The sequence below is a fragment of the Lissotriton helveticus genome, chromosome 9 (assembly GCF_964261635.1).
Source record: "Lissotriton helveticus chromosome 9, aLisHel1.1, whole genome shotgun sequence".
Classification (NCBI taxonomy): domain Eukaryota; kingdom Metazoa; phylum Chordata; class Amphibia; order Caudata; family Salamandridae; genus Lissotriton; species Lissotriton helveticus.
In genome coordinates, this window is record NC_136070.1 from 17656629 (window position 1) to 17673910 (window position 17282).

Genomic DNA, 17282 nt, shown 5'->3' on the forward strand with positions numbered 1-17282 from the left:
TCAACTCAAACTTCATGTGGATGGGAAAGTTTACAGATGTTGCCGTGCTCCCACAGCTTTGGACAGGCCTTGGGCCATAGAGGCCGCTCTGCTCTTGTGATCGGATCTTGGAATGGAGGGAGCTGAAATGGCCAGCATGGAGAGAAGCTAGCCCATCGCCACAATGACGAACAGTGAGGTCCTGCAAACTGAAGTGTACAAGGAGGTCATCTCAGTAAGCGAGCAGCCCAGAAGTCATAAGAACACTGCAGCTGAGCTGGCCAGAACCACCTCAAGTGCCTCTCTAGATCTGCATGGGTCGCGCCAAGACGTCAAACAAGGTAAGAAAGCATCACCTCATATCCTGCTTTTATAAAACCCCATCTTGACCTATCCCTGTCACAGAGCAGAGAGTCTTACTTTTCACTCTAGGGTGGTGTTCCTGCTGGATACGGTCAGACCGCACAAACCTACATCTGAGGGTGATGCTGCTGCTGGCTCAGCTCAGTCATTATCGTTGAACCAGAGCGCAAGATCTTTCACTTTCCTTGGCGCTTGATAAGCAATGAGTGTAAGACCCAGATTCATAGAGCCCTAAACCACTCCCAGGATTCTTCCGTGTTGGTTCGGTGAACGTGATCCCATGGTCCCAGGCATCTGGCGCAGGTTTCACCCACTCACTAGACGAAGAGAACTATGTGCTGCCCAGGAATCTGCAGAAGGAATAACATCAAGAATCAAAGGCTGGCATGGGTTTTTCAGCTTGAGCCACCCAGCAAACACTCTGGCCCTTGGGAGAGCACATAGAAGAACTTTCTTCGGGCGTTCTCTTCTGAAGCAGCCCGGTGCTATAAGCAACATTACCCAAGTCACCCAGTAACAGAAGGCCTGTGCCCTGTCTAGGGCTCAAGCCTTAAGGAAAACGTAGCTTGAGAACATAGGTAAAAGAATTTCAAAAAGCTGCTTGACCCATTTTTACATATCTAAATTGTGCAAGCTCTGAAACGCACTGCAGTGGTAGTAATCACAGGTAAAGCAACAAAACCAAGCAAGGTGCCCCATCCCCCTAAATTTGGTAAGACTGACGCCCACTGGTCTGAGCCAGACATTTCAAGCGTATGGTTTATTTTCACCAAGTGTGGGTGACCTTAAGCTGGGCTGTTCGATTGACAAGGCAAAGGAATGCAGTTTACCAAGACAACACATGCCCACCCCTCCTCCCCACCACCACCCGTCAAACTGTTTGCAGCACCCACTACACAGTCCACATTTCATTAGCCCTTGGGCACAACACATACATTTAGCACACAAAAAAATAAACATAAAAATGTGCAACCCTTTCCAGAGTTATGGAAGTAAATGAAAAAGGACCACCACCCAACCCCACACCTATTCCCAAGGTAAAGAAAAACTCAGTCGGTGTTGGGCACAGTAAACAAGGGTGTTTCATCCATTCATCACATTATACTGAAAACACAGATTAACATATTTGATGATAGCAGCAAGGACAACACGTGTGGGTGCCTAAAATACACAACTGCACCCGCTGGTCAAGGAATGAGGAAGCTCTGGAAGTTGGCACATAGATGTCCAGCAATGATCTCTCCCCTAGTGGACATAGCAGCTCCGGGGTCAGCAGATGCTCAGAGATTTACAGGCCCAGTTATGTGCAGAACTGGGATATCAGGTAGAAGCAATTGGCACAGAGCAGACAGCCCGTCACCTTCGGATTGGCACAGAGAGCCTTACACATCTAGAACTGTATACCACAGGGGTCTGAGACGGGCATAGGGGGCTTGCCACCTCTAGGAGTTGATGGAATCATGAATACAGAATTCACAATCGGAGGCCGGGGGACAAAGTAGGGAGGGGGTCACTAGGTGCCTGGTACTAAGTTAGCAAGGCACTAGGTCAATAAACTCAAAGCAAAGGAATAAGCAAAACACAAGTGTTAATGTTGAACGTGTGATGCCAAGAAGAGACTGAGCACATCTTGTCCTTGGGTTGCATAGCTCTGCTCCCAACATTGATACAAAAAATATAAATTATAGCAGCATGTATAGCAGCTGTCAGAAATGCACCCAGGGATCAAGAAACATGGTGACTGGAAATTGGCACACGATTATAAAACCATGCAATCCGACAACTAGACCTAGGAGCTTGTTCCTTCCCCTTCAGGACTAAGCAGCTCACAGGGGATGTGGAAGCTCAGGGGGATGAAGCAACTCCCTGGCAATGGGCAGCTTAGAGAAGAGCAGTGAGCCAAACAAACTCAAGAATACAAGTAAGGGATCCGATCATTATTCCAGTCCAGAGGGATGGAGACGGCTGAGGAAGTGGGACAATCAGTCCCCTCCAGGGGATATTCCAAGGATCTCACTTTCAGGGGATTGGCACATTCACCTTTTGTGACAAATTAATCCAAACCTGTTACTTGGAGGGGATTTGGCAGGGGGAAGCATAGTCCAACTCAGCAGAAGAGTGGAGGGGGGGCAGTTATCCATTTAAGACCTGCTGGATAACCACTGACTATGTTTATAACTCATTTATATAAAAGGTATGTGTAAATCTCATCTGCAGAGTCTGAAACTCTGCCCCATGTCTCCATTGCCAGCACTTCCACACCCTACTGTTGGTAACCCTCTGCCAAAAGTGACACTAATGCAGAGATGGCATACGGGGGCAGAAGTGGCCTTTTATGAAAACACTGCCCCCCAAAATCCAGGACCTGCTGTCATGGCTGCACATACCAAGCCCTCCCGGTGAAATCACGTGCCCCGGGACAGCAGGCTCGACAAGGACCGAGGTAGACAAGCTGCTGCAGTCACAGGAATGGACTCCATCTCAAGTCTGGCCCACAACAACTTGCACTATCCAGGTGCCACGTGAAGCACTTTTGGGCACAGTGTTGAACTCTAAACTGAGGAGAGTCTAGAGGATGGAGGAGTGGGCATGATGTGGGGTCTAGAGGGGTGGGCATGAGGTGGGTCTGGAGAGGTGGGCATGAGGTGAGTCTGGAGGGTTGAAGAGTAGGTGTGAGGTGGGTGGCGGAGTGTGCCTGAGGTGCATCTGGAGGGTGGAGGAGTGGGCATGAGGGCTGCAAGGACAGTGGAAAGAGATCATTGCCACCAACCCCAGAACATTTTATTCTACACTGAACGTTGCAATCTGCAGGGTCACTTAGTGCCTTTCAGAAACATTAACATTGTTAGAAACCAATGCAATGTATGTACAAAAGAACTTTAAATAATATGAAACATAAAACAAGACAACTTAAGAACATAAAATCTAGACCATGCAATAACTAGGGTTAGGAGACCCCTGCGGTAAAACGGAAGCAGCGGCAGAAAGATTTCCTGTGATGGAGGCGCTGCCCATAGCCTCTGCGTCATTCGGGCACCGCAGCAGCCACCCCCTCACCAGCCCTCCAACCCCTCACATGGGTCCGACGTGCGGGATTTCAAGCGACCCGCCCGCTTCGGAAGGTGACTGTATACCCAGCAGTCTGTATGGTACCAGTTACTAGTTGGTTGCTGAGCGGTACCTACACATCCCTCCCCAACACTTGCAATAGCAGGCGCTATGCGCTGCAGCACGGAGGGCACTGCAGTTTAACAGCTTCATAAGCTGTTCCTGGTCACAGTAAGCGGACTACAGTTCCCCAGTGAGATGCGTTTCTCGCAGTACAAGCTTGCCAATCGGGCTATGCTACCGACAACCCTGCACATGCTCTGTCGGGGACATCACAGGCCTGCACTGGATTACACAAACCAAGAATTATCAATGGAAACCGGTGCTTGGACAAGATGTACCTTCCCAAGCCGGTGGAGAAGACCCAGCCAGGAAGCGGCACAGGATGTTGTATAGAAACTCATACAGCGTGCAACACAGTGCGGAGCACAACTTGTGAGCTCCTTGCTCAGGACTTGGCACCCAGGAGACCTGCTTGAGAGGAAGAGACTCTGAACCAGGGAGGTGTCTCAACAGGTAACACTTCCCTTTAAATGCAGATTTCATCTAAACCCAGCACTCGTTGACTCAACAGACACCATAGACAAGAGGCCAGGAGCTACTGCAATGACGAACCACCAGCCGCAGGAAGAGGACGACAGACCCAAGGATTGCAAATCGAGACACCAATCCCAGCACCTCACGTGCTACGGACTATGGATGGCATTCCTCGCGATCATACAACACTGGCTTCGGATACTGAATCTCTACTAACGGCACCATTAAATTCAACGTTCACTAAAGGAGAAGAAATCTCCTGATCGCAGCAGCAGACCCAACGCAGCACCAAGTATCCTTCCAGTGGGTTTACGATTAGCACAGAATCCACAGGCGTGTTGAAGGAAAAAGTGTTAGACACTGAATATCTGCTGCTGAACTTGGCACAGGGCACCCTCTGCAGCTTTGCAAGGATACGAAGGCTGCAATCAGGCACTGCTAGCAGCTCTCGGACAGACTGAGCGCAGATTCCTTGTCCACTTGTCACAACCTTCACTCAGACTTCTGTGGCTAAACACGTTCAGGAGGGATCGAGTCCACTTTTCCAAAATCACTCCAACAGGACTTTCACAATGTTTCCATCTAATCTCACCAGCCCAGAGCAGACCTAAAACCAGAGGGGTGCCCTCTGCGGTCTGCACCGTGGCCATTTGCCAGGGGCCGCAATGCCACGCTGCACCCCAAAAGTAAACGCGCAATGGTGAATATAAGGAACCTGGAAGAGGTAAGTCATCCTCTAGGAGGAAGGGTGCGGTCACTTAAAAGGAGAAGTGACCGAGCCAGATCCTGCGAGGACGGAGTTCTTAAGGTGTTGGGCTGGGTTGACCCTGAAATAAGTCCGTGTTCCAACAGCATCCTTCCTGATACCACGTTGAAAAAGGTCCTCCAATGAGGTGTGACCCCTTGAAAGGAGTGGCATGGCGTGGTCCTTCCATGGGACGGTATCTGTGAGACGCGCTCTCCCTGGTGCGGAGGGAAATTGTTGCTTCAGCAACCGATTCCCTGAAAGACTTGTCCAAGCCATGAGGTGCTGAGAGGGTGCCACCGAACGACAATTTGAATAACAAATTAGACAGACACAGGAATCTGCACGTCACAAGGACCACCATGGCGCACAGCCTTGCAGCACGTGACAGGAAGGGGCAGCTGCACGTCCGGGGCCTCCAGGATCCGCGGAGGGCGGGGCATCGGTCCAGTAACCCACCAGGTGGCCTTCACATGTGCTTGATTGTGTACTTCCCCTTCTGCAGCTGCGAGATGTACAGCTTCGATTTGCTCCCGTCCTGCCTCTTGAACCAAACCTCGTCGTGGTTGATGGTGGTGATGACGGCACTGCGTGGAAAAAAAGTGTATATTAAAATACGGCAGAGATACCAAAATACTCATTAAAAATATATTTGAAATGCATATTTCCAACAGGCTGCCCCATAGGGGAGCAGCTCAGAGGCGTGACAGTGGACTGAAGAACACAATAGAGCAGCGTTTGCCAATGGCACCCATCAACCTTATTGTGTCGCTCTCTTTTCAAGAATGTCAGGTATTGGATGCTTGGAAAACTGACCAGGTAATCCCTCTTAAAAAGAAGGCCAACATCCACATCTCCCAATTTCAAAACCTCCGTCCTATGTCCCTTCTTCCCTTTTGCGCCAAGATTGTGGAAAAAGTAGTGAATAGGCAGCTCATGAGTTATCTGGAGGAACACTCTCTCCTGTACCCCACACAATCGGGTTTTAGAGCTGGTTACTCTACAGAGTCAGCCCTACTTTTTTCCACAGAGGGCCTAAGGCGCATAGTGGACGAAGGAGAGACAGCAGCGTTCGTTCTTTTAGATCTAAGTGCAGCTTTTGACGCCGCGCTGCACGCAACGCTGCTGTCTCGGCTGTTTGATATGGGAGTGAAGGGAGAAGCCCTTGCTTGGATGAGGTCCTTCTTGGTTAACCGGAGCTCCAGATGCACTGCCCCCCCTTTAAATCCACTCTCAGGAAGGCGAGCCACGGGGTTCTTCAGGGCTCAAGTTTGAGCCCTACTTTGTTTAACATCTATATGGAACCCCTGGCTCGCATAGCTGAGACTTTTGGGGTGGGCATTGTCAGCTATGCTGATGACACCCAATTGATGTTCAAGCTTACGCCCGACCACAAAGAAGATGCCACCAATTTCGCCAACTATCTCATCTGTGGCAGCTTGGATGAACAGCAATTGCCTACGCCTGACTGGCGATAAAACCGAGCTATTGGTGGTAGGGAAATCATCTTCAGCACGGTCACACATGTGGTGGCCTGCGGAACTAGGCAATCCGCCCTGTCCTGTGGTGTCGGTGCGTAATCTGGGCATAACACTTGACTCAGACCTTTCATACAAGTCTCACGTCAGTAAAGTAACAGCTAGGTGCTTCAGCGTACTGGAAGTTCTCCGGAAGGTCTTAGACCCCCTTCCCATGGATTCCAGGAAGATCATCGTCCACGCTTTAGTAACCCCCCATCTTGACTACGGGAATGCTCTGCTTTTAGGTTTGAGCAAAAAAGGACTTCACCAACTCCAGTGTGCTCAGAATGCTGCAGCACGCCTTGTGCTCAAACTTTCTCGCAGAGCTTCAGGGAAATCCGCTCTGTCCAAACTTCACTGGCTCCCTATCAAGGAGCGAATTAAATTTAAGTCCCTCTGCTTTGCCCATCGTATTGCACATGGCACTGGTCCTGGCTATTTACAAAGCCTTCTAACTATACATCGACCCATCAGGAACTTGAGATCTTCTAGAATGATGATGTTCAAGCTCCCCAAAATTACCAGAGCTAGGATGGGGGGTTGTTCGTTCAGATTTCTGGCTGCCAAGTGTTGGAACGAACTCCCGCTCGAGCTCCGGATGGAACCCTCTGAAATCAGGTTGCGGGGAAAACTTAAAACTTTTTTCTTTCCACGTGCATAATCCCCTCTCTTTCCCCTTCCCCTTTCTGGCTCACCTCTGTTCTTTCCTTGGAGTTATTTTGCAGTGTTTAGCGCGGGGACACACTGTTTTTGGGTAACCAGGCGCTTTATAAATGGTTTATTATTATTATTGTCAAGTTCAAGAAATACTTTATTCGGTTCAGTTACAAAAACCATAAAAGTACAAGAACACACAGACGATCCATTGGTCACCAGGCAACATAAAGACATAAAAATACAATATAAAAAAAGGGAGCAAGTACACATTAAAATATGTAATGCATGATGCCATAATTTAAAAACAACAATATATTCCTCATCTAGGAATTTAAAACCAGCAACATAAGAAAATCTAAGTTTAAAAAGCGAGATTCAGGTAACATTGGTCAATTTTACAGTAACTCATCTAGGATCAATTTATCTTTTTGCTGAGTCTCACCGCTATGGTTAAAAATGTTGCTACATTGTAAATTTCCCATATGTCTGCTAATAGTTGGAGATACAATAAGGCTGGCTTAACTTGCCTAAACCCTTTCCCCTTTAACAAGGGTATAATGAACTTTTTCCTGATGTCTTTAAAATGTTCGCAGAAAAACAGGAAATGAGCCGTGTCCATGATCGAATAGCCATCGCATTTGCACATGTCTAGATCAAGTTGCTTGGTCCAACCAGGGCGGCCTGAAATTAACAGATGGATTTTGTTCAGTCGGAACTTGGTTAGCAGATATCTATGGTTCGAGTTGTTTACAACCTTTAAGTAGAGTTCCAAGTCATGACCAGAGGAAACAATCAGTTGGTGGGTCCTGACAGAGGGCTTGGACAGCTCTAAGCCTTCTCTGTCCATCACTCTGTTCAACAAAAAGTTATTTTTAACCCACTTCAGGTCTCCTTTCACTAAGTTGGATGGTTTACTAAACAACTCAGGCCGGCCCAGCTTAACACATAATTGCTGTACATATTTCAACCAAGGGATCTTGTCCCAGTGATCTAGCCTTAGGAAGTCTTTTAGTATTTCATGGTTCACTTCAATTTCCAAGTTAAGCCAGACTGATATCCATTTTAATAGGGGGGCCATAGCGATTCGATCCTCCAAATAATCCACTCCACATTCCTGATGGACTATGAAGCTGGCAGTGGATCTTGGCAAGGAAAGAATCGTTTTAAGGAAGTTATCCTCTGTCACCTGGAGCGTTTTAACTGGTCTAATACCCCACAGATCAGCACCATACATGACCATGGAAATACATTTAGCAGCATATACCTTTAGGACAGCCTCCAGCGGTTTTACCCCTAGTTTACGTGAAAAGGCCATCACCGCTGAGATAGAGCGCGCCAGGGCTTTTTTTTTCTCCAATATCTGGGGAAGCCACGTAGAGCGATCGTCGAAAACAACCCCCAGATAGGGAAATCTGGCGACTCTTGACAACTTGTGTCCATTACAATGCAGAGTCATGACATTTCTCGTGGCCTTCCCTTTTTGGGCCACCACCATAACATGGGATTTACCATAGTTGACACTCAGGTCAAGATTTATCATAAAATCAAAAAATGAATTCAACAGGCTTTGGAGACCCACTGCAGTTCTGGCTAAGAGAGCGGCATCGTCCGCATATAATAATGCAGGCAATAGGTACTTCCCAGCCCTCGGGATGTCTTTACAGGCTGCACCCAAAACTCCACCCAGCTCATTTATGTATAGTGTAAAAAGCAGGGGAGCAAGAATGCATCCCTGCCTTACACCATTGGAGATGCTAATTTTGCCAGTGCTATTTCCTTTTCTATCATAACGCACCGTGGCTGTAAGATCCATGTGGGGGTCTGCTAAAAAGTACACAATGTTGGGATCTATTCCAATACTGAGAAGCTGGGCCCACAACTTGGATCTGTTCACTCGGTCAAATGCCGAGGACAGATCCATGAAGGCGATGTACAGGGCTCCTTGCTTCGCAATTGTGTACTTCCCAATAAGCAATTGTAAGTTCAAACTTTGATCAATGGTGCTATGCCCTTTTCTAAAACCGTACTGCAAAGGAGAGAGGGTATTAGTCTCCTCTAACCAAACAGTAAGTTTGCACAGAACCACTCTCCCTAGAACCTTTACTGCTGAGTCTATAAGAGATATGGGCGGTAATTGCCAGGATCACCTCTGTCCACTTTCTTATAAATGGGGACAATAACCGACTGGGACCATGTCTCTGGAATTCCTGTTTTTGAAATTCTATTAAAAACATTTGCTAAAATTTTAGACCAGAGAGGAATATCAACTTTAAAAAGGTCGGAGGGAACGCCGTCCTGCCCGGGGGCCTTATGACTAGTCATTTTACCAATGGCCTCGGCCACCTCCCCCTCATCTACGCTTAAAATATAGGGCATACCAGAAAAGGTGGTCAAGCCCTCAGCCCACGGAAACTCCTGTTCATAAACAGACTTAAAGTGCAGGTGCCATTTGTCTTCTTGAATTCCACAATCCAGTTAATTGTTACTAGAGTTAGCAAAATACGGTTGGTTGACCACGGCCCAAAACTTGGCGCTGCTCTTCAATACATCAATTGATGTCAACTCAGCCCAGGCGTCCTCTCTAATCTCGCGCCGCCTTTTTTCAACTACTACTTATATTCTTTCCTAAGGGTAGCCACCAATGGTCTATCTACTGGTTTTGTTTTCAGGGCCATTTTCAGTTTATGATTAGCCACGGAACAGTTCTTATCAAACCAGCCTTCCTTCCCTTGTACTTTGCCTCTACCCTTACAAATCAGGTAGGAGACAATGTCAAGGCAAACCTTTCTATATGCCTCCATTACTACAATGTCCCCCGCCTGATCATCCATACAGAGCTTTAAATCCTCCCGGCTACTATTACAGAGATTACAAAGGAACTCCTCTGGGATTATCTTACACCACTTGATTCTGCGAGCTTGATCAGTCAGCCGTATATCCTGTTTATTCACCAAATTGGAACTACTTTCCGTAGCAACAATAACATTTTTAATCCTTAATACAACTGGATAGTGGTCACTAAAATGGGACCGCACAACTGAGTAACTAATGATGTGGCTGCCACAACTACTGCTTAAGAAAATATCATCGATAACAGACCCACTGCCATGTCCTGTGAATGTGGGAATTTCCTCATCACCCCCCTTGGGTAGCATCAGCCCATTTTCTGCCAACATGGTTTCCAGGAATATGCCCTGGTCAGTGCTCAAAATGAATATTTTCCTCGTCCAGAGGACCAAATAAATCGTTAGGGGGACATTTGTCCTGACAACCATGGATGTTAAAATCCCCCATTAATAAGATGGTACACTCAGATGACTCGTTAAATTTAGACAGGAAGGAACTTAACATCATCAGATTACTAACAGGGTGATCCTTGTCAAAAGAATTATAAAAATTCACTACCAGCACATTATGAAGACCCCTATGGGTGATTTGGACCGCGAGGCAATAGGGACAGCCAGTATCTATTTGCTGTGTATGCCCGGGATTTTAGCAGAGATCAAAGTGACCAGTCCCCCTCTTGCTCGTCCCCGCGTTGACCTGACTGCTGGTAGGAAAAAAGTAGTAAAGCCATCAACAGAAAATGTGTTTGTGTATCCCATGTTTCCTGTATGGCTATCATATCCATGGTGCCTAAAAGGTCCCTCCAAAAAGGGTCATCCACTTTATTTTTGAGACCAGCAATATTCCACGTAGTCACAGTTATCTCACCCACCCCCCCTACTTTATCTAGTTCTGCGTGCAGTGATGCCCCTCCAATAACGCCCTGCTCGTTTGGTGAGGTTTGATCCATGTTTGGCTCCTGCATAACCTGGGTACTATTTTCATTTTCTGAGGGGGTGGTGCGAATAGTTTGCCTCAGACTTGGCGGTGTTGAATATGCTACTTACCAGTATGCATCTGTTCTTGGCATGTAGGGCTGCTAACAATCATATCTTAGCATTAGATCGCCGCCTAGTGTTGGGTCCGGATGATCGCACATTGTTGTCCTGGAAGAGTCTTCGAAGTATCCTGAGATAGGTGGCTCCTCCCCTGGACTACAGTGCGCATGGGCATCGGCTCCATCCCCAGATTGTTTTTCGCCATTGTGGCAGAAGATGGAGTGAAAAGTGTAAAGGATGTCCATGCTAATGATTGAATACAATAGTATATCTGCAGCTGCGACAGGCACCGGGGAGGAGGGTGGGCGATATGAATGTTAGCAGCCCTACATGCCAAGAACAGATGCATACTGGTAAGTAGCATATTCAGTTCGAGGCATGTGGGCTGCTAAATTCATATCTTAGCATAGAATACATAGCAGTCCCTCCATTAGCGGCGGTTGCCTGTGCCAGCTGCAGAAACCTGAAAAAGTGTCTTGAGAACAGCCTGTCCTACAGCAGCTTGCTGCTTGGAATGCACATCAACACAGTAGTGTTTTGTAAAGGTATGTGGGGTAACCCATGTGGCTGCTCTGCAAATGTCTTCTAAAGGAATGTTCCCCAGGAAAGCCATGGATGCCCCCAATTTGCGTGTGGAGTGTGCCCTTGGGGGTATCGTTAAAGTGCGCTTGGCCTTTTGATAACAGATTTGGATGCACTTAACAATCCACCTGGCTATTCCTGCTTTGGAAATAGGGTTGCCTTTGTGCTGTGGTGAGAAGGCAACAAAAAGTTGTTTTGTTTTCCTAAAGTGTTGTGTTCTGTCTATGTAGTACATCAACGCCCTCCGTACGTCTAACGTATGGAGCATTCTTTCCGCTACCGTTTGTGGGTTTTGGAAGAATGCCGGCAAGTCAATAGTTTGGTTGAGATGAAACTGTGACACCACCTTCGGAAGGAATTTGGGGTTAGTGCGCAGCACTACCCTATTTGGATGAATCTGAATGAATGGCTCTTGGATTGTGAGCGCTTGTAGCTCACTAACACGCCTCAGTGACGTAATAGCAATGAGGAAAGCTACTTTCCACGTTAGGAACTGGAGTTCACACGAGTGCAGTGGCTCAAAGGGTGGTCCCATCAGTCTGGTGAGGACCACATTGAGGTTCCACACCGGAGCTGGCGGTGTTCTTGGGGGAATGACTCGTTTCAGACCTTCAAGGAAAGCTTTAATGGCAGGCACCCTGAAGACAGAGAGATGCTGCCTATTCTGAAGATAAGCTGCGATGGCGGATAGATGTATCCGAATAGAAGTGAACGCTAGATTGCACTTGTAAAGATGTAGCAGATAGCAAATGATGTTAGGGATAGATGCATCTAGCGGGTTGATGTCATTGGCTGCACAGTAAATGACAAAACGCTTCCATTTTGCAGCATAGCATGCTCTGGTAGTAGGTTTCCTTGCCTCCTTGATGATGTCCATGCATTCTGGAGGTAGGTGGAGGTATCCAAACTCTAGGACTTCAGGAGCCAGATCGCCAGGTTGAGCTGTTGCGGATCTGGATGCTGAATGTCTCCATGGTTCTGCGTCAAAAGTCTGGGCGTGAGGCGCAGTCTTTGATGCGGCACCACTGAGAGTTCGAGGAACGTGGTGTACCATGCTTGGCGCGCCCACGTTGGAGCAACCAGGATGAGAGTCATCGAGTGCTGCCTTAGCTTTCTTGCCACCAGCGGTATCAGAGGGGGTGGCGGAAAAGCGTACGCAAATTTGCCTGACCAGTTCATCCATATCGCATTCCCCTGCGACTGTGGGTGAGGGAACCTGGCGGCAAAGTGTTGGCATTTTGCGTTTTCTTGTGTTGCAAACAGGTCTATCTCCGGATGACCCCACTGCTGGAAGTACGGGTGGAGTACAGATGGGTGTAAATCCCACTCGTGCATTTGATGGCTGTATCTGCTGAGCAGATCCGCCATCTGATTGTCCTTGCCCGGGAGGTGTTCTGCCATGAGGAAGATGTTCCTCTGAATGGCCCACCGCCACATGCCCTGAGCCAGATGAGACAGCTGTGGCGAGTGGGTGCCCCCCTGCTTTTGAATGTAGTACATCGCGGTCATGTTGTCCGTCCGGACTAACACTACCTTGTTGCACAGATGTACAATGAAGGACTTGAGCGCCATGAAGATTGCCATCAGTTCCAGATAGTTGATGTGCATCTTCTGTTGCTGCGTCGTCCATAGTCCCTGCACTGTGTAAGTGAGCAGATGAGCTCCCCATCCCTGGAGAGATGCGTCCGTTGTCAGGGTAATCTGTGGCACTGGCTCCTGGAACAGTCGGCCCTTGCAAAGGTTGTGTGGAGTCCACCAATGCAGAGAGTCGTATGCCCGACTGGTAACCAACACTAGGTCTGTTAATTGGCCTTGAGCCTGTGTCCACTGATTTGCTAAGCACTCCTGGAGCGGGCGCATATGCAACCGTGCGTGAGGGACTATGAAGATGCAGGAGGCCATCATGCCTATCAACTGCATGAACACTCTCGCTGGAAGTGAGTGTTGTGGTCTGAACTTCTGGATCAGAGACTGCATGCTGTCTATCCTGACTTTGTTTGGTTGAGCCATGGCCGTCAGGGTATTGATCGTCGCACCTAGAAACTGCCGGACATGTGCCGGCTGAAGATGCGACTTTGGGTAGTTCAACGAGAAACCTAGATCGTGAAGGAGGTGAATGGTAGTTGACATGTCCGCGGCGCACTGTTGTTCCGACTTGGCTTGAACGAGCCAGTCGTCCAGGTAGGGGTAGACATGTATGTTCTGCCTCCTGAGGTGCGCTGCTACTGTCGCCAGACACTTGGTAAACACTCTTGGGGCTGTGGTCACTCCGAAGGGTAGGACCTTGAACTGATAATGCCTGCCTTGGATAGTGAACCTGAGGTATCTTCTGTGGGACGGGTGTAGTGGTATGTGGACATAAGCATCCTTGAGGTCTAAGGTTGCTAAGAAGTCCCCTTGGTTTAACAAGGGAAGAATCTGTTGCAGTGTGAGCATATGGAAATGTTCTGACAGTATATACAGGTTGAGGGGACGTAGATCTAGAATGGGTCTGAGAGATCCGTCCTTCGGAATAAGGAAGTACAGGGAATATACCCCTGTGCCTTCCTCCTCTACTGGCACGAGCTAGATTGCGCCTTTTTGCAGCATCACCACTACTTCCTGCTGCAATAAGTGCAAATGCTCTGCGGACATAGGCCTTTGCCTTGGTGGAATGTTGGGTGGAGTGGATTTTAACTCTAGACAATAACCGTACTGGACAAGTTGTCGCACCCACCTGTCTGTGGTGATGTTTCTCCAGACGGGCAGGAACTGCTGTAGTCTCCCCCCGACAGGTGTTAAGTGGTCGGGGGGCAGTGACAGAGAGTCACTGTTTGCTTGGGGCAGAGGAGCGGGAGTTGTTGTTCCCTCTGCCACGTCCTCTGGTGCTGTTTCCTCGGTAACCCCCCTTGTTCTGTTTGGGGTACGAGGATTGTGCTCCACCTCTAGAGAATTGTGATTGTTGACCCATCTGTCCTCTGGTGACTCCACGTGCACCTGAGCGACGAAAATTGTTGCCACGAAACTGTTGTGATTGTAGGGCCCCCATAGACTTAGCAGTTTCGGTGTCCGTCTTAATTTTTTCTAGGGTGGTGTCCACATCTGGACGAAACAGTCTATCAGGATTGACTGGCTGATTAAGTATGGTTGTCTGAATGTCAGGTTTAAACCCCGATATGCGGAGCCACGCCTGTCGTCTCAGCATGACGCTAGTGTTAATGGCCCTAGCTGCTGTGTCTGCGGCATCAAGTGCACACTTTATGGCTGCGTTGGAGATTAGTTTTCCCTCTTCTATAAGCAGTTTGGTGCCCTCTTGAAACTGCGAAGGCAGGTGTTCTAAAACCCGCTCTAGGGTGTCGTAATGCGCCCTATCATAACGTGCCAAGAGTGCCTGTGTATTTGCAATACGCCAAAAATTGGCAGCCTGTGCAGCTACCCTTTTGCCTCCTGCCTCTAGCACCTTGGACTCCTTATCCGGGGGAGGAGCTTCACCCGTTGTTTGGGAGTTGGCCCTTTTGCAGGCATTTGCGACCACCAGGGAGTCAAGCGGCAACTGTCCCCGAATGTATGCAGGGTCTGCAGGTGCTGGTCTGTACTTCTTTTCGATACGTGGATTGACCACTCTCGCCCTGGTAGGTTCCTTAAAGATGTCCGCAGCATGTTTGAGGACCCCTTTGAGCATAGGCAGTGTCTTTACTGTCCTTTCAGAGACTGAAAAAGTGTCAAATAGAAAGTCTTCTTCTACTGGGTCAGCATGCATGTCCACATCATGATTAGCAGCTGCCCTTTCAATGAGTGCATGAAAACCTGCAGAATCTTCTGTTGGGGATGCACGTGCAGTGAAAGGCTGTGGGTCTTGCCCCACATCTTGGGTGCCTTGGTCACCAATGTCCTCATATGAATCCGGCTGTGCATCTGGTTCATTGATGGGGAAAGTGTATTGGACATCCTCAACATATCCCTCACCCTCAGAGTGTTCCGGGGAAGGAGTTGGGCTCCTTCTTGGAGGAGGCTGGATAGGTTCCATGAGGCCTGAAGCGTCTTGAGGAAGCCTTTTTTTCTTCAGGGGGATGACATAGGAGTCCACTGGCTGTGAAGTGATCCTCCTCTTGTAAAGGGTCAATTTGCCCGTGTCTGCGTCGATAAAACGCTCAGAATCCTCTTCAGAGTCGAGTACCCGACTTGAAAGTGCCCCTGCCGTTGAAGAATCCGACTTCTTTGGCGTCGATTTTGTTGAAAAGGCCTTCGGCGCCTCTTTTGGCGGCAGAAGGAAGAGAAGTTTACCCGCAGGCTTCACCGGAATGTCCATCGGCTTCTGTGGCGATGGCATCGGAGCCGGCGTAGCAGAGGCCTTCTCCCTGATTCTCTGTAGTGAAGAGGCGATGGGGGACGCGTCACTTACAGTGGCCTTTGGCGCCGACGAGGAGGTCTTGACCTTGCCCTCGGATCCGACGTCCTGTTGGCCCTTCTGAGTTTTGGACGATGATGCCGCAGCCGCCGACCCAGAGTCCTTGGACCGATGCGCAGATGTGCCAGTCTTCGATCCGTGTGATTTTGTCGGCTCCGTCTCCACCACGCGTCCGACTAATGGAGTCCCAGTCGGAACCTGAGCCGTGTCGCTGGCTTTGGCGGGCTTTGACGGCGTCGCAGCGGTTGACCCGTGCCGACCACCCTTCTTAGAGGATCCCTCCTCTGGCGCCGATTTCGACCCTGTGGAATCGACAGATTTCTTCGACTTTTGTGGACGGGAGGTCGACGGAGTCGATGAAGCAGCGGGTGTGTCCTCTGGGGTCAGGCCGACAAAGTTGTAGATCCGGCGAGCGGCACCCGCGAAGCGGGTGTCGCGAGAAGTAGCGCTGGGCCCAAAAAAGAACGCCACAAGGAAAAGACCGCCAGCCGGTAAGAGGCTCCCACTGCCCACAGGTAGCACTCGGTCTTTGAAGAGGAGGGGGCGGGAAGAGGACCAGCTGCGGCCGATCAGCGGCGCTGGGCAGTCTGGTCCTAGCAGTCCCGCCTCTTGTCCCTCGGTAGTTCAGGCAGGCAAAGTCTCCCTGTGTCCTCTGGGGTCAGGCCGACAAAGTTGTAGATCCGGCGAGCGGCACCCGCGAAGCGGGTGTCGCGAGAAGTAGCGCTGGAGCCCAAAAAAGAACGCCACAAGGAAAAGACCACCAGCCGGTAAGAGGCTCCCCAAAATTACCAGAGCTAGGATGGGGGGTTGTTCGTTCAGATTTCTGGCTGCCAAGTGTTGGAACGAACTCCCGCTCGAGCTCCGGATGGAACCCTCTGAAATCAGGTTGCGGGGAAAACTTAAAACTTTTCTCTTTCCACGTGCATAATCCCCTCTCTTTCCCCTTCCCCTTTCTGGCTCACCTCTGTTCTTTCCTTGGAGTTATTTTGCAGTGTTTAGCGCGGGGACACACTGTTTTTGGGTAACCAGGCGCTTTATAAATGGTTTATTATTATTATTATTATTAACCTCATGACTTTGAATGAATTTCCATCCCCTGGAGTACAACATGGTGACTACAGCCATCACACTGACTCTCCAGAGGGGGAGGAGGGAAGCCTCGCAGCAGCAGCAGGCTCCACCCTCCGCGGTGCCTGGATACCCTCTCGGGTGACAAGTGGCGCTCAACAAACCTACTGATTGATGGTCATGAGGGAAACATGATACTCAAAAAAGGAGAGATGAGACGTCTAAATGACAGCATAGCAAAAAGCAGAGTTTAAAGAGCATGGGTAAAACCAACATTTCATTTCAACATTCAGCAAAAGGGCTTGAGAAGAGGTGTAAGAAAAGGAGAATGATACACAGCCTGGAACCATCGGAGCCTAGATTAGTGCTGAAGATTCAATGATTCAGAAAAGGGGGTGGTGATGAACAGAGTGTCTGAATTAAGCAGACCATTCTTACCCAGTCCAAAGATC

At 49.0% G+C, this 17282-nt stretch overlaps 1 protein-coding gene across 2 annotated transcripts in view; it reads right to left on the reverse strand.

Annotated features, from left to right (window-relative positions):
- Positions 1-951: 951 nt before the first annotated feature.
- The window catches only part of BRMS1L (BRMS1 like transcriptional repressor), a 74600-nt gene continuing 58269 nt past the window's right edge, over positions 952-17282 (reverse strand). The window contains exon 11 of one of the 2 annotated variants that reach the window (XM_078659358.1): positions 952-5319. In XM_078659358.1, coding sequence (XP_078515484.1) covers positions 5202-5319 — 118 coding nt within the window. In that variant the 3' untranslated portion in view covers positions 952-5201. The remainder of the gene's footprint in view (positions 5320-17282) is intronic. The other variant, XM_078659357.1, reaches the window with a different exon arrangement.